Genomic DNA, 19,827 nt, shown 5'->3' with positions numbered 1-19,827 from the left:
CATGGCACTTTTCTACTGGTTTACTCCGGCCATGGAATAATAAAAAACAATTATACAGATTTTTTTTTTTTATATAAACTTTGATATATGTGAGAATTATTTCTTAAATATTGAGACGAATTCAATGGACTCAACACCTTTATAAGGCCGAGAGCTTCATTCAACAAACGAAAAAGAATTATTTCTTTGTTCATCCTCTTTTCTTTCATAAGCAACAAAGATATCTATTTCAATCCTCTCATGGAAACTGCTTCTCTTCCTTTCCCTGTCCCAAACACGAGCTTCGGTTTAAACCAACCTAAGCCTCTCGGTCTAAACCAGCTCACACCATACCAAATTCATCAGATTCAGAACCAGCTTAACCATAGACGTAGCACAACCTCAAAACTCTCTCCAAAACCAATCCGAATGAAGAACTTGTCACCTTCTTCCTCCAAAACCAAGAATCTCTACAGAGGCGTAAGACAAAGGCACTGGGGAAAATGGGTCGCTGAGATCCGCTTGCCTAAGAACCGGACCCGTCTCTGGCTCGGAACATTCGAAACTGCTGAAGAAGCCGCCATGGCTTATGACCAAGCTGCTTTTCAGCTCCGTGGAGATATCACCAAGCTTAACTTCCCAAACATCAGACACGAAGACATTAATCCTCTCCCTTCCTCTGTCGATGCAAAACTTCAAGCTATTTGCAAGAGTTTGAGAAAAACAGAGGAGAAGTACTCTGTTTCAGGTAAAACAGAGCATGTTCTGCCAAAAACAGAGCTTTTCCTGCCGAAAACAGAGCGTTTGGAGACAAAGGAGTTCTTCGATGAGTCACCGAAAAGCGATGAGAACTCGTCGCAGGCGGGATATTCATCGTCGGATATAACATTGCTGGATTTCTCGGATTCAGAGTTTGAAGAGATTGGGAGTTTCGGGCTTGTGAAGTTTCCTTCGGTGGAGATTGATTGGGATGCAATTAGCAAACTGTCAGATTCTTAAAGTCTTTTTATTTTATTTTACTTTTCTCTGCAACTTGAAATTTTAACAAGTTACAGAGGATTTTTTAGGTTTGAATCTGTCCTAGTTTTCTTTGTTGGTCGCTTTAGAGTTTTACTATATATGATCTCCATGTTTTGTCTGGCTTGGTAAGTTTTAAGGTCCTCGCCTTACACAAACCGGAGAAACTTTACGTATTCAAAAGCTACCATTATGTATTATATGTCATCTTCACATCTTCTTATTAGACTGAGATAAAAGTTTATGAAATGAAGTCTTGATTTGTTCTTTTAGTTCAAGTAATCGACTAAAGATCTTCTCTTGTTAATTGAGTAAAGTCGATCAAGACATTCTAAATTAGGGTAAAGATCTTCTCTTGTTTACTCTAATTTCCTTGAAACAAGAGAACATCTCTCGACTAGAGCGACCAAATTTTGGTTATCTCTTCACATGTATTTTCTTATATTTTTTGCTAGGATTTTATTTTCTTCTTCCCAGATATTTTAGCCTAAAATTTTTAGGCTTTGCAAATATTTTTTAGACTGTGATAAAAGGAACAATTCTTGGGTATATTATATAACACTTAAATAGAAATTAAAAATTAAACAAACAAATAATGTAAATTAAGAAAATAAATCACTAAGAAAAAGATTGATTTACTTAATAAAAAGATTGATTGATTGACCATGTGAGAGGAGATACGGCAGCGACGGTTGATGAGGCTAATTGTATTGCGTGATTGAGACATAAAAGTATATGTGACCGTCGCCCCAAAGGCAGTAACTATTTCATCACCATGGCTGATTAGCTTCTCTAGCTCTTATAGCCTTCTAGGGATAGTGTCACAACATCGCCATCGCCAAGGTCATTGTCTTTCTTGTTCCGACGTGCGTTGCAGCAGAGTACCTTGAAGACATGGGCAGGCATAGAGGAGAATGTGAAGGCAGCTCAAGAGGCGTTGTATATGAGGTGCAAGGCTAACTCCGAAGCCACACTCGGAACCTACAAGGGTGACGCTAAGCTTGTTGATGGAGCAGCTGGGAGCCTTCACGTGAAGCACTGAGGACATTCCATGGTTTGGGTTATGCCGTTATCATCTTCCTGGATATATTAATGTTAAAGCAAAAATTGAACAAGTCACAGAGAGACAACCAAACCAAATAATGATCCATATATATAATTAAGAGCCAAATCAACTCATCAAGTTTAAATCTAAAACAATTAACACCTTCTTCCTAAAGTCAATTTTAATAATTTTCACTTGACTCAAATCGATACGTAATGAAAACTAGCTTACAGGTTCTTAATTTAGAGTTCAAAATTACTCAGGGGAAAAGGATAAAGTTTGCAGCTAGAACAGTTCCAGAATAATGAAAGTTCTAAGGGTGTAGAAGTTAATGCTATCAATGGCCATGGAATGAAATTGCAAAACCTAAAGAAAAACGACGACTCCGTTAAGTAACTCAATGTTTTTGTTAAGAATTTGTTTTCTTAATTTAATTTATTTGTTTGTCTAATTTTTAATTTTTAATTAAGTATTATATGACATGACATAATGATTGGCTAAAACTAAAAGGGGTGAATATTTGGGTTCACCCCTAGGGGTGAACCCAAGAATTGTTCTGATAAAAGGAGGGAAGACATCAGCGTATTCATCATTCCACTAGCCATCTATTTCGTGCCATTGAAACGCTAATCCATAACAGAGTAAGCTTTTGGCGCTACTAAAAGTCTTCTTGGCCCAAAAACCTGATGGTTTCAGGCTCGTGAGCCGGCCCTAAGAATTTCAAGGCTACAATCAATATAAGTTAAAAAGGCTGATTAATTAGCAAAAAAAAAAATTAATGACAATTTCAGGTTAAAGAAATCAATTTCCCCACCTCTCTTACAAAGCATTTACAGATCAAAAAACTAATTATCCGGACGGAACGGAACAAATCACGAATACCACCAAAATCCAGGATATCCGCTTCATGTACACCCCTAATAAATAGTTGAGAAACTCATTCAAAAGTATCTTATATGAGAAATTCTTAAATAGCTTTTTCATTATTTGAGATATTCACTCAATCAAATATTAATATTTTTGTTCTTTTAATATTGAAATACCCCAATTGAGAACCCTCCAATAAAAATGCTCTCAATATCTTTCAATAATATAATGGGAATATTACTGATTTGGGCATTTTGTGGGCCAAAAATTTGAGAAATGGAACTATGTATCAGGCCTTATGGTTTTAGGCATTTATGGGCCAGAGAAAAAGACAGATTTGCCCCTCTGCTGTATCTTCTTCTTCATTCTTCGGACGACAACAAACCCTCAACTTTCTCTAAACCAAAAATTGCGATTCCTCTCCGCCAACATCATCTCCGATGAGTTCTATGGAATCAGTTAATTTCGTTTTTAATTAAGGAAACTAAACCCTAAGGGATAATATCTACTAAACCCAATGGCTTCAATTGAAAAGAAAGTGTGAGGAATCGACGGCCTGAGAAGGGAGTGGTGAGATTGCAGACCGAACACGATCACACGAACTTGAAAGTTCGAAATTCTCTGTCAATCTCCAAATCCCAATTAAAAAGGGGAAATTGAAAATCGAAGAGAAATTAAAAAATCACTTCTTCAAAAGCTTTTCTTTATCGGCATTCTTATTGAGCTAATTCGTTTGGGCGATCAGGTTGTGTAGTCGCAGGGAGAAGATCAGAGCATCATCGTTTCGTTGGCTTGGTCAAGAGAAAGAAAACAGAGACGAGAGAGACAATCAATTGTCTTATGTAATAAGGGTAAATGCGATAATTTGCTTTAATAAAGAATGCCTAAACCAGCAATACCTGACAAACATACCGGATCTGATAATTTTCCCTCGAATAAGTGCCGATCCGATAATTGATTCATAATATATAACGAACCTTATAGTGTCAAATTTTTCGATATCTACTTAAGTAATTAATAAATCGTCCCAAGTTATTGATTAATAAAATATGTTTAGGCTTAATGCAAGACACCTAGAAAAAGCATAACTCCAACACTAAGCTTACTAGTGTCCTACACATTAATCACAAAATATCTCCATCACCAACGGTTTCCGTTGGAACCGTTGAGTGCCTTTGATTTTTCAAAAAGCCATGATTACTTCAATTTTTGTTGTAATTTATATGGTTGTTGACTAGATTATTTTACATACTGTCATACTGATACTGCATTGCGTTTTCTAATGATAGAAATGAACACATTTGTTCTATATTTTGCAGAAGCTTGAATGTTATTTGGCATATTAACCCTGTAACGTTATATGTATCATGTATGTTGCATGTGTTCTTGACTCATGCATATGATGCTATACAAATATGTTTATTTGGAAAATTAACACTATAATTTATTGTTTGTTGTATTTTTGTTTGATCGTGTAGAAAAGTGATTATATCGATTGAAAATTTAGGAACATAAAGTCATTGTTTTAAGGATTAGCGACTTTTGGAGAAAGTGAAGAGTTATCTAAGACACTCTCCTTTTAAGCCATTCATAGATATGCCATTATTGTATGCAGACACTAGCTTTTGTTATTCAAAAGGAATTTATTTTTGGCAAATTTGCCCAATTTACTACTTTCTTCCTCTCTTTTTTTTTTGAACAGTTGGTGGGGTTTACTACATTTAAAAATTGACTTTAAAATTATGAAACTGCTATCATGTGAATTCATTCAAAGATTAAAAAAAACTCGAAAAGAAAACTGTTGTTCCAGCAATAACTTAAAAAAAAAAAAAAAAAAAAATTGTAAGTATATCATCAAAACTTAACAAAGTAATAATCAATTTATCTACAGTTACGAATGTGGCCTAACTTAACCCAAAAGTTAGCTCAAGAGTTAAGGATTGCTACATCCTTTATATACTACCCAAAGATCTTAATCCCAAGCAATGTGGGACATCCTAATAGGCCTCCTCGAGATGTGGGTGGGAAACGGTCCAACGGAAAACAGCCCAAGCCCAACATCTCGGAAATACAACAAGACATGCCACTTATATGGGCCACATAGGTGGGAAACCATTTTTGTGGGAATTTGCTTGTTGGGCCAACCTTGGACTCTGATATCATATTAGGAATGTGGCCTAACTTAACCCAAAAGCTTAGCTCAAGAGTTAAGGATTGCCACATCCTTTATATACTACCCAAAGATCTTAATTTTTGCAAAAATGCCCATTTTTCAATGCCACTTTTCAAAAATGCCCTTTCTTTAAAACCTTATAAAAAATGATCTTACAAATATAAGATTTACCCAAATATGTATGTAACATTATTAAAACATACACAAACTACATTTCTATGTATCTAAAATCTTATAAATACTTTATAAATACCTTAGAAATGCATTTTAAATACCTTTAAAAACCTTTAAAATATCTTGTAAAACTTTTGAAAAACCTTAAAAATCCTTTAAAATAACTTGTAAAACCTTTAAAAACACCTTATAAAACCTTATAAATACTTGGATCGAGTCTTCAAGTAGTAGTTACAATCCATAAGTACCTTATAAACCTAATAAAACTTTATAAAAATTTCAGATTTAAAAAGGGGCATTTTTTTAAATGGACATCTAAAAAAGGCATTTTTGAAAAGGGGCACACCAAAATGGGCATTTTTAACAATTTTCCTTTTTTTTTTTATAATAATCAGCATATATTTCTAGCTAGATGAATAAATTAAGTCATGCAAAGTCATTTCCCAATGTTTGCCCATCTCTATACTATTAAAAGAGAAGTACAAATGAAAATAGGTCGGATCAAAATCAGAAAATTGACCCGAAATTCTGAAATTGGATCTTTGAAATTTTTTTGGAATATAAATTGAATTAATAATGAAAAATCTAACTAAAATCAAATATTTATGGAAATCAAATAAAATATGATTGTACTTATGGTAACTAATTATAAAAGCATATTCCGAACAATACTATACATTAATTACGTATAATATATTTGTTCATATATTTTGGAACTAATTCCATAACAATCAACGTTTTTGTCATTAATTTTGCTTATTTTAGCCAAAGATATCTTACTTGCTTCTAAAGATTTCTAGAAAATTTATCACAACTAACCCATCTATTTTATAAATTAAATAGATTTTTTTATTTTGGTTGTGTAAATTAAATAGATATGGAATCCATGTAACTAATTTTAATTTAATTAGATTAAATCAAAATTATGGTATTTTTATACTCATAGTTTACCAAAGAAGTTTAATTTTAAAATTATAAATATTTCTTGAATATAATTTTTAGAATTATTCAACAAGATGATAAATATTTATTAAATTTTGTGAATCATGAAAAATATTAATTAATTTTTAATCATTATATTTCACCTTTCAATTCTCATCTAACAAATAAGATACAAATTATATTATTCCTATGTCCAAACTCCATTTTGTTGTATGACTAAATAATATTCCCATTAGAGCTGTCAAAACGAGTTGATTCGTCCCATTAAACCCGTTTTGCGATAGGCTAAATATATTTTGACCTGTAGTTAGTCGGTCCGTACGACCCGTGGGTAGCATATATGAAAAGCCAACCCATCCCGCGAATGATGCTGATTTGCGGGGTTGTCTGTAGATTTTGTTTAAATAATTTAAAAGTAACCAACATTTAAAATACTACTAAAATAAATAAATAAAAATTTAGAGAAAATAATTTTATATATCATTATATTTATAAATATTATAATTTCATTTATTAAAAGTTTTTAAATTACCACATGTTGAATAAATTATATTTTTATCAATAAATACTAACAAGCGGGCTGATCCGCCAACCCGCGGACGAAAACCGATTAAAACCGATGACCCACTGCGAATCAATCCACGTGGCCCATTTATTTGCGGGTTTAATATATTTTCCCAAATCTGCCCCATACTGAGATGATATGGGCTCGACCTGCGGTTTTTGACCTATTTTGACTGCTCTGATTCCCGTGAATCGTCTAATTTTAGAATTCTAAAAAACAAAATTCCATTTTGTAAATCATAATTAATATGATGGGTTTAATTATAAACAATTTAACATTTTCTCTACAATTCGTTATTATGAATATTTATAAGTACATTACACGATTCGCTCTACTAAAAACACGCACAATATTAAAATCAACGTATGTAAACTAGTATTCTCCCGCGGTGGACCGCGGGTCCGATCCTAGTGTTATACATTACTGGTTACACTCAAAATTTTAAAAATGGCAACATGTAACTTGTACATACTCTCAATATTTTCAAAATATGATCCGATAATATAAGAAAAGTAAACAATATGTTACAAATTGACGTACATTATTAAAATTTTCCCAAGCATTATTGGTTATTACTTATAATATTTGAGAGTGGGGAACTAATGTATATCTTTTTTTTTTTTTTTTTTTTTTAAATATATATTATTAAATCCCAAAATTGGGCTTTGGCTGATGGGCCAAGAGAAATAAACGGGTTACAAAAAAGGAACGGCCCAAATCGGAAAAACACAGCGAAGTAAGATCTGAAGAAGGCAGTACACCGGAAAACACGATCCTCGCCTTCCATATCCGATGCTAACAAGAACGGTTCCTTTGCGGACAAGTCCTCGACATCGAGACATTGACCGGAGCTAGCAAATCCCGTCGCAACCTGTCGCCGAGAAACAAACCGAACCTAGAACTTTCCTTTCGGGAAAGGTAGAACCGCCACAACCGAGACCCAAGACCTCTTCTCCCCGACCTAGCAAGAAGAGAGACATCAAAACTAACCCTTACCTCCCTCGACGTTCACCCTTGAACCACTCCAGAAGTTGATCCAGTCTTCAGATCCGGCAAAGAGGAAGCCAAAAACGGTAGCAGATGAAGGACGCCGGCTCAAAACAAGCCATCAACCACCAAGATCCGGCCAAGGATCATCCGAAACTAGCCAAAGGATCCGGCCAAGGATCCACTGTTAACCTCTTCGCAAAGTGGCGAACCCACCGATCCATCACTCAACTTCCGCCTGTCGGAGCTACAACTCATCAGCCGCCGAGCCGTGAGAAACCAGATCCAATCCACCGGAGTCCTTTAACCAGTAGAACGCATGGACCGTTTCTCAGCTGCCGTGAAGGAGAGCCACCGTAAGCATCGAATGAAGGACCAAACCACACCTCACACCACCGGAGAAGAAAGTCGCTCACCACCGCTTCACCCTCTGACCCATCAGCCGGCGTTGAAGAACAGAAACTGAAATTGGGAGGGAAAGGTCACACACGCGCCGACGAGACTGCCGGAAAGGTGCGCCTCTCCCTCAGAAATTAAAAAGCGGCTAGGATTGCAAGAGAGAGGGGAGAGCGATTTCTAATGGGCCTCTGAAACTAATGTATATCTTATTAATATTAATTAAATGGCCCGATCGACTAGTTACGGTTGTATAGTTGGATTGTATCTAAAACTATAAATTAATTGTTGTGGTAGAAATTAGTATGTGGGGTTTCAAATGTGGTTTCATATTTTGAGTATGAGAATAATTCTTGCTTGGGATAAAGAAAGCAATAATTGATTCCATAAATTTGTCATAATAAAAGGTGTTAAGAAAAAAATTGTCATAACAAACTTGTTAGGAATGACTTGAAATGGAGCAGAGCAAACTTGTAAAAATGTCATATATATTTTGGTTACATTTAAAACTTTATGATTGTTTTTTTTCTGATTAATTAAGAGGTTCTAAGCCTAAACCCATAAATTCTCTTAGATATAGGAGACGAAAGCATTTAATATGGTTTTCTCTCGAGTGTCACTCTCGAACCATCGACATTTAAGTTTTGTCTAAAATACTACACCCGTTAAAGTTAAACTATTGATATTTGGTACCTTTTTCCTTGAAACTATTTCATGACAAAATGGTATTCTTATCTAAATAGATTTTATTAGAGAAAAACTCGATCGATCATATTCTATTTGATTGGGAGTATCTTCCGCATTTAATATATGACGTAATTGAATCCGAATAATAACACAACGTTGTGTAAGTTTGAATAAGAAGAGTAACAACGATTATACTAACACACATATATGGTCTTATAAGAAAACAAAACCTATAGTTAAATATATTGTTGTTTAAATTTTGGTTCTGAATACAATTATTAAAAACATATAAGAAAATAAAAGGGAAAAAAATAATCAATCAAAATACCCCTTTCACAATACCACTTTTCAAAAATGTTATGTTGCATGTTTTCTATTATACCATTTTCATAGACACAAAAAGCACTTTTTTAAAAGAGATATAATTAATTATGAATTATATATTGGGAATATTTTTAAAAACAAATACAGTAAAAAGAGCTTTTCTCAAAAATTATCAAAATAAAACCCAAGTTAATAATAATGTACTATAATATTGGTTAGGTTTGTTTTCCGGGCACGTTAATCAAAAACTTATAACAACTTGATGAATTGAATGTTAAATATATTGAAAACAACTTTATTGTTGCTTTTAAATTAATATTCCCAAAATATTAAAGCCATCCAACTTTCTATTTCTCCTTTCTTTCTTTTTGTTTCTTTATCGCCTATAGTCCTAAAATGATTGAATTCAATTTTATTTAATCTTCTGAAATACATTTTCGTTTTTTTTCGTTTAATTTAAAATTTAAAATTAAAACATCGTATGTTCTTTCTCATTTCTGAAACTCATAAACATTTCAAAGCTGTATCAACAATAATGTAGCATAATATTTTTAAATTTTGAATGAACTTTAAAATCTACTACAGTATTATCTTACAAATAATACGGAAAATTATTTTTGTGTTTGGGAGACTTTGCACTATATATACTTGCCTATTTGGTATGAACTGTGGAGGGCAATGTTCTTTCTTGTGACATTTCTTTATTTTTTTCCGCAACAAAGATTCCCACCATATAAAGGAGCTTGGTATCTCATCAAGTGTCTCCAAAAAGTTATTCTAAATATTTTATTATAAAGATATAAAACTTCGAAGCACAGCATTTCCACTCTATATAATTAAGAAAAAAATTCTATATAAAAAAATGGGCTCACCTCAAGTTAAATACATAAATCTAAATATGGTATATCAAAGACTCAAATTTATTTATAGAGAATATTAACAATTATTATACTCATAGATATTGAGACTTAAAAGAATAAATTATAAATTATTTTGTAAAATAATATGTGAATATGCTTAAAATTTTGTAAATAAAAATATTAATATTTTAAAGAGCAATTAACTATCTAGCATATTTTAGAAAAACTTAATTCAATACTATTTATAACCTAGCAAATTTGTGTTAATGTCATCGTTGTGTCACCATCAAAATTCAAATATTGTAAAAAAACCAATCACTTTAAGAAATTTAAGGTACTTGTAAAATTTCACGTTTTATAAAATTAAACATTTTTGACATGTAGACTTCAGTAAATAAAAAATGTTTTGGTGTATGATGACATTTAATCCCTAAAATTAAAAAGTACACCAGGACATGATGGCAAGGCAGAAACTATTGTGACCGTGGAAAGAATTCACGTGGCCTGATGATTGTTTTGTTTCGATCCCATCTTAATTATGCTGAGAGTTTGGAGATAGGATTCCCATTAGCAGCCTTTTATAATTAAGTTCATGTTCTCAAGGAACATCAGATCCAGAATCAATATTTTTCTTCCTGATTTTTAGCAAATAAAAAAGTCGGAATTTTTTTAAAAATTCACTAATTGTTTTTAAAGGAACTGAACTATCCTGGTAGTTAATGGTGCTTGGTGGTCTTTAGAAAAATATTGATTTTGTATCTAAATACGACGAGAAGTAAAAATGATAGGATCCTTAAACAAAAAGAACAAAAAAGGGTAAAATGATATTATTTGGTTATATATGTCTCATGCACGCACGACATTTTCCCACATGTTTTTTTTTTTTTTTTGGTTTTACCTCGAAGTTCTAAGCATTTTATTGGCTATTAATAAATTGAGATTTTTTTTTGGTTGCAAACCCTAGTTTTATGATAATACCACGATAAGATTTGAATTTTTTGATTATTTCGATGAAATGGATAGTACTAGCTCTATGTCTGTGTAGACATCGGTCACGTGGTGGGTGGAGCCAATTTTGATTCGTTGCACGTGAAGTGTCGGTTCCAATACCTGGCTTAGGTAAACCTAAGATCGTTTCTTTTTTTCTTGCTTCGGAAATTTTTGCTACATTTTATGTTGGTATAAAAATCATCATCGCATCCCATGTAAAGTACGTAAATGCGACTGCACAATGGTTAAAACAATTCATCGTCTAACAATTGTTTTTTATATTGCCACATGAATATTTCTTTCTTTGTAGTGCGTATGATAGTTTTATTAGGTCGACTGTAGTATTTGAAACATTACTAAGAGTCTAAGATATATGGCTTGCCTACTCAAAATTCTCTTTTATTATTGCGACATAAAATTGATATGCAAATATGCTGCATGCAAATCAACTCTGAGATATCGTTTGAGCTATCATTCAAAAAACTTACCTAAACTTGTTTTATTATTACTAAACAAGCTAGCAAAACATTTGAGATAAGATGTAAATATTTGCATGAGAAAAATTTCATCATGTGTGATTCCTCCTTTTCTTCTATTTAATTATAGAACATCGGACATAATTTCCTAAGAAAATATTGTTAGGGGTGGGCTTAGCCCCCTCTTAAAAGGTCCGACCTAGTTCGATAAAAGTCGAAGAAGAGTAAAAGATGCGGTCCGTTGACGAGCCAAGAAGAGGTATTTCTGACATTCGACGTAATTGACAACCGGCAAAGTATCCTATATATATCAAATTAGCAAGTTATGTCATGGATCAGCTATTCCACTGCTCGTCGATCCACAGCTCGTCCAAAATTACTCTTAGCTGAGCTTCGGCCATTTGTTAGTAAATTCGACGAGTAATTTCCCTTGTAATCGGTCCGTATTTGTCTTAGTATGGGCTCACCTATAAAGAAAGATTCTTTAACTTTCTTTGAGATCCCGTTAATATTTGTTAAATTTCGTACGTCAACGATTATGTGAAACTTAGTATATCTGATTTCACTTTCTTTGAGATCCCGTTAATATTTGTTAAATTTCGTACGTCAACGATTATGTGAAACTTAGTATATCTGATTTCACTGCGAAATAAACGAAGTGATCTTGCATCACCAGTTCAACACCAAAATCTTTACAATATTAGTTGTGAATCACTGATAATGAAAAAAGGAAAATTAGAATGAAAGAAAAAAAAAAGTAAAACATTAAAAGAAAAACATCACTCATCAAATATGTGGATAAAATTAAAATATCTGGAGAGTCAGGAGGATCTCATCACGAACTCAAGACTAATCAGATCCGTTTACCTCAAATCTCAATTAATCATCTTTATTCTTTCCTTACATCTCCACTGAGAACACACAAAATTATTATGAGAATTTGCTTAGCTGTTTTGTTTTTGGACTAACAAATGTGCGAGACGTTGACTGGACAGTAGATAGTTGTTAACTAGTTAGCCATGTGGCGCTTAATAAACTGCAACAGCTAGCAGTGAAACACTGAAACCTAATAAGAACAAAACGTGTTCGATTTTAGTTTGGCGATATTTTTGTCTCATTATAATATTGCATGTTACAAATAAAATAATAATTAAATTGGATGTTACAGACTTATAGTGATTATTTGAAAAAACTAATATATATGTGAAAAAACAAAGGTTGATCCGTGTAATATATCCCAGGTCTTAATATCTTATAGTATTAAAATGGTTAGTAATTACAAATGGTTCAAGCAAAAATGTAAAAAGAAAGAAGCAAAGCATGGGAATGTACGAGTTGTTGGAAAAAAATAAGAGGTGTTAGGAAAAATACACTTAAAATGTTTCAAACTCCCATTACCATGTGACAAAGATAGATCGATGAAATATAAGAGCGTTATACAAGATTTATATCTTACAAAGATGCTATAAGTAAAGTTATTTATTTTGGAATTCACCATCTCATGTGTATTTCAGTATTTCCATGAATGATGCATTGCATATAGTTAAATCCATTAAGTTCATTGGCCCTTAAGTTCTTCTCTTGAGCAGTAAAGTTCGACTTCACTTTCTTCCAAGAGGTTAGAATATGGACCAGTGGACCAAACAAGAAAACAAACAAACAAAATTAAAAAACTTATTTGATTAACTTTTTGAAAACAAATATCTAAATATTCTTGTGTCAGCATGATCAAATTGGAAGGGACCACGTGGCGCTTGATGGGAACGCTCCAACGCCAAAGAACCCAAAAGATATCCAAAGCAAGCCAACAAGGAAGTATAGTGGAACTCGCACTCAATGGTTTCGACTCGGACACACACAATATCTGATTTTACTTTGTTTTAATTTTCTTTTCTTTTTCTATTTTAAAAAATAATTCCTGCTACTATAAAATCACTCCATACCCTTAGTTAACAACCCACATTCAGTCTCATTTCCATCAAAATTATAACTTCATTTCAAGTTTTGATTAATATCCTAAAATGGGTAATTTTTTTTTTGTTTCTTGCAATAGTCACTTACTTATTTTAAACACGCAAAATTATGTACATGTTAGTATGTTACTGATCTGTTATCTTCTCTGTTTCAATCTTATATTCTTAGTTAGATTCGTCGAAGAGAATACTACTAAAATGTTGGAGACAAAGGTCATCTCAAACTCGGAGGTTTTATATGTCGGAAGAGACGACGGAGACACGTCACCGTCGACGAAAGCTCTTCATGATTTTCAGATCAATGGTGGAGGAGGAGGAGGACTGATAAGATCATGGGTTGATTCCATGAGAGCTTGTTCTCCTACTCGTCCTAAATCCTTCAATAACCAATCTTGTTGGATTGTAATGTCTTCTTGCTTGCTCTGTTATTGTTTTTGGTATTTTTTTTGTTTTTTATTAAACGAGAGAATTACAAATTTGCAGAAGGAACATCCATCAGCTTTGAACATGTTCGAAGAAATACTTAATAAATCCGAAGGAAAACAAGTAGTTATGTTTCTTGATTATGATGGTACTCTCTCTCCCATTGTTGATGATCCTGATCGAGCTTTCATGTCCAAGAAGGTATTTCTTTTTTCAGAATTTTGAACAAGTAGAGTATCATGTTGTGTTTTTTTTATAGATGTTCTAGGTCAGCTTTGGTAGATAATCATGTTGTGTGTTTTTTTTTTTTTTTTTGTAATTAGAATTTTACCATATTGTGAGAGTTAATTAATTAAGTCAATGGTTATGATTTTTATTTTTTGTCATTTTGTAAAATACACTTTATTTGCCAACTTAAGGTGTTATTGTTAGGTGTTATTTATATTGTTAAATCGAAAATATCATCAACTTTGGTGTTTCAAAAATAAATCTAAATTAATTCATCTAGCTATAAAAATAAATGTTGATGGTCATTTAGTGCAATTAGCCTTTTCTAAATATTCTTTGTGATTGAATAATTTTTCAGATGCGAAATACTGTAAGGAAACTTGCAAAGTGTTTTCCAACAGCCATAGTTAGTGGGAGATGCAGAGAGAAGGTACAATAATTTTTTAAATTTCATTTTAATTATTAAATTAAAGTACAATTTCGTTTAATTATTATTATTAATAAAAGTACAATTTCATTTTTTTTTTTTTTGAAAAAGGCTTTCTAGTTAACACACACATACAATATCATCATTTTGATACATATATGTTTCAGGTTTCTAGTTTTGTGAAATTAACTGAGCTATACTACGCTGGAAGTCATGGCATGGACATCAAAGGACCAGAGCAAGGACCTAAATACAAGAAAGTATGAAACACATATTATAGTTGCGAAAAAAACACATAACCTATGTATATAAAACTTTTTTTTTTCACCTCTATTTTTTCTCATTTCTTAAAATAAATTCAGGAAAATCAGTCTCTTCTTTGTCAACCCGCGACTGAGTTCCTCCCAGTGATCAACGAGGTCTCATTCTACTTCAATCAATCATAATGTTTTATTTTATTAAATATATCAAATATAGCTGTATTACGATGATACTCCCTCCGTTCCTAGATATTTGATGTTCTATAGTTTTAGTTTGTTCCACAAAGTTTGATTTTTTAGGTTTTTGTTTTATTTTTTAATCCATGGATCCTCTTGTTATACTTATTGAATTGTCAATAGTCATCCAATTCAAAAATTATGTTTCGGAATTTCATAATCCAAATTTACTTTGATTAAAATTAATATATCGTAATGATTATATGTTTTCTAATACTATTGGTTCAAAGTTATTAAAAAAAATGTTTAGTCTAAAAATGTAATTGACAAATAATTAAACAATGATTGTTTCTTAATATATGTGAAAACTCTAAGACATCAATTTTTTAGGAACAAAGGGAGTATAAATATAGCTATACTTATTAATTATTTTGTTTTCCTTCTGCTTTAGGTTTTTAAAAAACTACTCGAGAAAACCAAATCGATTCCAGGAGCCAAAGTTGAGAACAACAAATTTTGTGCGTCTGTTCACTTTCGTTGCGTAGAAGAAAATGTATGGATCATTTGCTTATATTAGATTGATCGTGTAGTAAATTACATAATTTAAACATAACCAAGAAACTAATATTCAGAAATGGAGTGACTTGGCCAATCAAGTTCGATCAGTCTTGAAGAACTACCCCAAGCTCATGCTTACCCAAGGAAGAAAAGTAATTTCTTATAGAAAAAATAATAATTTTAATTAAGTAGTTAATACCTCAAATAAGATTTGTTTTTCATCATGATTATTTATTTTTTTGGTCTGATTTAATTTCAGGTGTTAGAGATTCGTCCAATCATTAAGTGGGATAAAGGCAAAGCACTCGAGTTTTTGTTAGAATCACTCGGTAAAACTTTGTTCATGCCTAATTATTAATTTATTCAACATAATAAAATTATCATATAATGTTGGAGTATTACATTATATACTTGCGGTTTAAAAGTTAAACTTCTAATTAATTTTCACTAATCGAAATTAACATTTAATTACCATGTGTAGGATATAATAATTGTACTGATGTTTTTCCTATATATATTGGAGATGATCTTACCGACGAAGATGCCTTCAAGGTATATATACACATATTCTATATCATAATGTCTCGAATCAACATAGATAAATAGTAGAGATTAATGATTTATATAAATACTGATTAAAGTGACATTGTAACAGATATTGAGAGATAAAAAGCAAGGTCTTGGAATTCTTGTGTCCAAATACGCAAAGGAGACTAATGCTTCTTATTCTTTGCAAGAGCCAGATGAGGCAAGCCTTCTCACTCTACAACACAACACAATGTTTTGGTGTAATGTGCGGATTTATTATTAAATTTTTTTTTTTTTTTTTGGTTTAATAGGTTATGGATTTTTTAGAACGTTTGGTGGACTGGAAACAATTAAGATGTGGGGCATGAAGAGTTTACAAGTACAGGAGAATCTTTTTCTTTTTCTTTTTACTATGTACTTTTATTTGTTAAGATTCTAACGTATAAGAGAACGAGAATTATTTTGTTAAATATAACAAAAAGACAAATATTTGAGGTTCTTGCTCCTTTTTTTTCCAACTTTGGTTTTGTGACCAGTCCTTTGTTGCTATTCACGCAAATATTCTAGTTGTGATTATATATATGACATGTATTTTTGAATATAGAATTAAAGATATACAAATAATAAACTTTTATAACCTTTGTAAAAAAATTGCAACCCCATCTGCTTAATAGCAACATTATTGGACTAAGATATTCTCAGTTTGTCCCGAGAATCGAGACGCATATTTGAGAACAAATATATAATTTACATCTTCTATTGTAACTTTAATTTACATATCATTCATTACTCATGAACAAAAAAAAAAATCCTAGAATTCCGAAAACTCAAACCCAAACTGAAACTAAACTTTTCAACTATAAAATAATATCTTTAGTTTTCTTTGATACTCCAAAAATTTTAAAAATATTTATTCACGTGTATAACACAAAACCAGGCCCGGCCCGCCATACATATTCAAGTACAATGTATTTGGCCTCCAAAATTTTAAAGATTTTTAGTACAAAAATTATGCCTCAAAAATAATTTTTATTGCAAATATAGCCCTCATTTTTCCAAAATTTTAAAATTTAATCTCAAATTTTAAATTTTATCTATTTATTATTTCAAAAATAGGCCTCATTTTTTGAAAAAATTTAAAATTTGGCCTTTTTTTAAATTTGTCTACAAAATCCATCAAAAAATTTTTTTGTTACGTATTAGGTCTCATATATAACAGGGCCGGCACTGCACCGAACATTATCTAATTTTACGTATTAACATAGACATCTAGACTATACTTGTATAGTTGTGTAGTCGGATGTTTTTATTTATAAATGTGTAGTCGGATGTTGAGATCAAACATAAAATATTACGCTGTATATATGAACCTATGTTTTGCATTTAGACGGGTCAATAATCATTGCATTTAGATGGGTCAATAATCATTATATTAGAAGGTGTTTGTGGGTCATGTGGCTCGGTAAATTACTATATTAATGATTTCCTAAAGTGTAGAGGATTTTGCGGGACGAATTGGTAAAACTAAAAAGTAAAAACTATGCACTTTATCAAAAAGAAGAAGCTGAAACTATGCAACCAAATTCTAAGTTCAAATCTCGGCATGCCCCCAACGTTTCATACTTATAGAGTTATTTTCTATTTAGTCGCTTCTAGTATTGGTTTGCAATTCTGCCTCTTCTAATTCGAATTTTACGAATTTTTTTGATAGTCTATATGATGTAAGATTCAACCAAGTTTTTTTTTTTGATAAAGCTATCGTTAGTGATCAACAAATTTGGTCCAAAATTAATTAGATGGTAAGACGATTTCAACATTTGGCATGCATTAATTACTCTATGAGATCGAAATATAGAATAATACAAACAACATGACATATGGTGGGGGATTTTTTTTTTAATAATCTTATTAAGGACAGTTAACTCACATGAAATATTAAAACATTTTTTTAGGTTTCATTAGTGGAGAAGTTAAGATCCTAATCATATCTTCCAATGGATACAAAAATGTTGAAATCCACGGCCAAATTTGGACGTGGAGCCCGTAAATGAAAGCAGCCGGGTACTAAAGAAATCTCACATATAAGATATAGTCTACATTCATTGTTAATCAAATTATCAATAATAAATATAGTATATTGACTAAATGGATTTTTTTTTTGTAATCGAGTATTGTTAGATTGAATACACGACATATTTAAAGAATTTGTGTAAATTTAAACACATTATATATGTCAGCCAAATGCAAACGTTTGGAGGTAGACCTAAGTTGTTTCAAACATGTAATTGTGATTTTATGAGATAACTACGTTGATGGAATATAAACTCCATGACGATAATTACGAATAATAAATTAGTTGAAATATTTTTAATCTGAACATGATGGATTATTAAAAAAATGTAATGTAGTACAATGATGTGACTCTAATGTAATCAAATTAATCCTCCTTTGACTGGACCAATGTTTGGTGGTGCTATACTTAATTAGACATAGAGGTATCAAATGGACCGGCACATGTCCATTAGAGCCGGTCCACGACTGGCATAAGGTTTTTCGGAACTGCAACATACCGTTTCGATAGATTCACGAACAAAAAAAGTTAAGTCCAGTCCCGACTGTTAAAACCTATGAATTGGTGGACAATTCCGCGGACTTAAATTTTATATTTTTAATATAATTAAAACAAAATTTCTTATTATAAGTTTTGATAATTTTAAATTATAAATTTATAGATTAAAGAGGATTTGGCATGACTGTTACTAAAAATGTAAAGATTTAGGAGGTCAAATGTTCGATACATATGGAAAGAATCTATTTTTTTAAACGAGAATTAAATTACATGGTCTGAATTTTATCCTGAAAGGAGATACGACTTACATGTCCTGAACCATTAATATATATATATATATATATATTAAAAGTTTATAAGTTTTATAGTCCATAGTTAACATTTAAAAATAATTCTGGACAAAGTCTATATAATTTTCGTGAGAAAATATAAGAGTTAAGTTATTGAGTTATCTACAAATCAGTTGTGCAAAGAAAAAATATTATCTACAGATCATATATGTAAGAAATTATTTCCTCATTTAAACCAAGTGATGCTTTAGAAATTTATTTTATTTCATTAAAAATGTTGTTTTCTATTTGTAATGTTTATTGTTAAAAATTAAAATCTTGTAAATGATTTTTTTACGAAAATACATACATATGGAAGCGTGATTTCAAACGAGAGTTGGTATAACATACTTTTGGAAATAACTTAAAACCATTGTTGACAAAAAACACCTAAAACTATATTTAATTTAGAATAAAATGTATGTACTCAGTAAATGTATGTATGTGTTGGTCTGTGAGATGTTTCAAACTGCTTGGTAACATGTGGATGCATGTGACTCAGATGCCCAAATTATAGGGAGCAAAACATTGATCACCAATCCCTTTACTTGAATAATCATCTTCTCTGGCATGTCTAAAAGGGGGGATTATATATTAAAAAGAAAAAATTCTTTTTGCAAACTCTATATGTCTTTTGAGTGGATGGTCAATTTTATCAAACACCAAAATTAAACAAAATTTGAAGTAGCGAAGAAAGGAATTCTCTTTTGTATAGGAAATTTTTAATGTAGTGGTGTGATTGTGTGAAGGAAAGTAGAGAAAACACAAATAAGAGAGGCATAGGCATGCGTTCCAACCAACCTACCATGTGGAATTATATGATGAAAAAGAAACGTTTGCATTTTTCTTTTCTTAATTGCATCATTGGGTTTA

At 31.6% G+C, this 19,827-nt stretch overlaps 2 protein-coding genes across 5 annotated transcripts; both read left to right on the top strand.

Annotated features, from left to right (window-relative positions):
• The first annotated feature begins 40 nt into the window (after nt 1–40).
• LOC9316503 (ethylene-responsive transcription factor ERF056) lies at nt 41–1,274 on the top strand. Its single transcript, XM_021029186.1, has one exon. The coding sequence runs from the start codon at nt 241–243 to the stop codon at nt 976–978; it is 738 nt and encodes a 245-aa protein (XP_020884845.1). The 5' UTR covers nt 41–240; the 3' UTR covers nt 979–1,274.
• A 12,039-nt stretch (nt 1,275–13,313) lies between these two features.
• LOC9314670 (probable trehalose-phosphate phosphatase E) lies at nt 13,314–16,629 on the top strand. Of its 4 annotated transcripts, none has more exons than XM_021029851.1 (12): nt 13,314–13,507; nt 13,625–13,857; nt 13,939–14,079; nt 14,465–14,536; nt 14,701–14,793; nt 14,896–14,952; nt 15,422–15,523; nt 15,603–15,680; nt 15,788–15,857; nt 16,010–16,080; nt 16,184–16,276; nt 16,368–16,629. In XM_021029851.1, the coding sequence occupies exons 1-12, from the start codon at nt 13,504–13,506 to the stop codon at nt 16,422–16,424; spliced, it is 1,071 nt and encodes a 356-aa protein (XP_020885510.1). In that variant the 5' UTR covers nt 13,314–13,503; the 3' UTR covers nt 16,425–16,629. The 4 variants fall into 4 exon arrangements, with proteins under 4 accessions (XP_020885510.1, XP_020885511.1, XP_020885509.1 ...); XM_021029852.1 differs by having other exon boundaries at nt 13,440–13,507; nt 13,611–13,857; XM_021029850.1 differs by lacking the exon at nt 13,314–13,507 and having other exon boundaries at nt 13,564–13,857.
• Nucleotides 16,630–19,827: the final 3,198 nt, after the last annotated feature.

The sequence above is a fragment of the Arabidopsis lyrata genome, assembly GCF_000004255.2.
Source record: "Arabidopsis lyrata subsp. lyrata unplaced genomic scaffold ARALYscaffold_4, whole genome shotgun sequence".
NCBI classification, from domain to species: Eukaryota; Viridiplantae; Streptophyta; class Magnoliopsida; order Brassicales; family Brassicaceae; genus Arabidopsis; species Arabidopsis lyrata.
The sequence above is the reverse complement of the archived record's forward strand: the minus strand, read 5'-3'. Positions and strand labels throughout refer to the sequence as shown.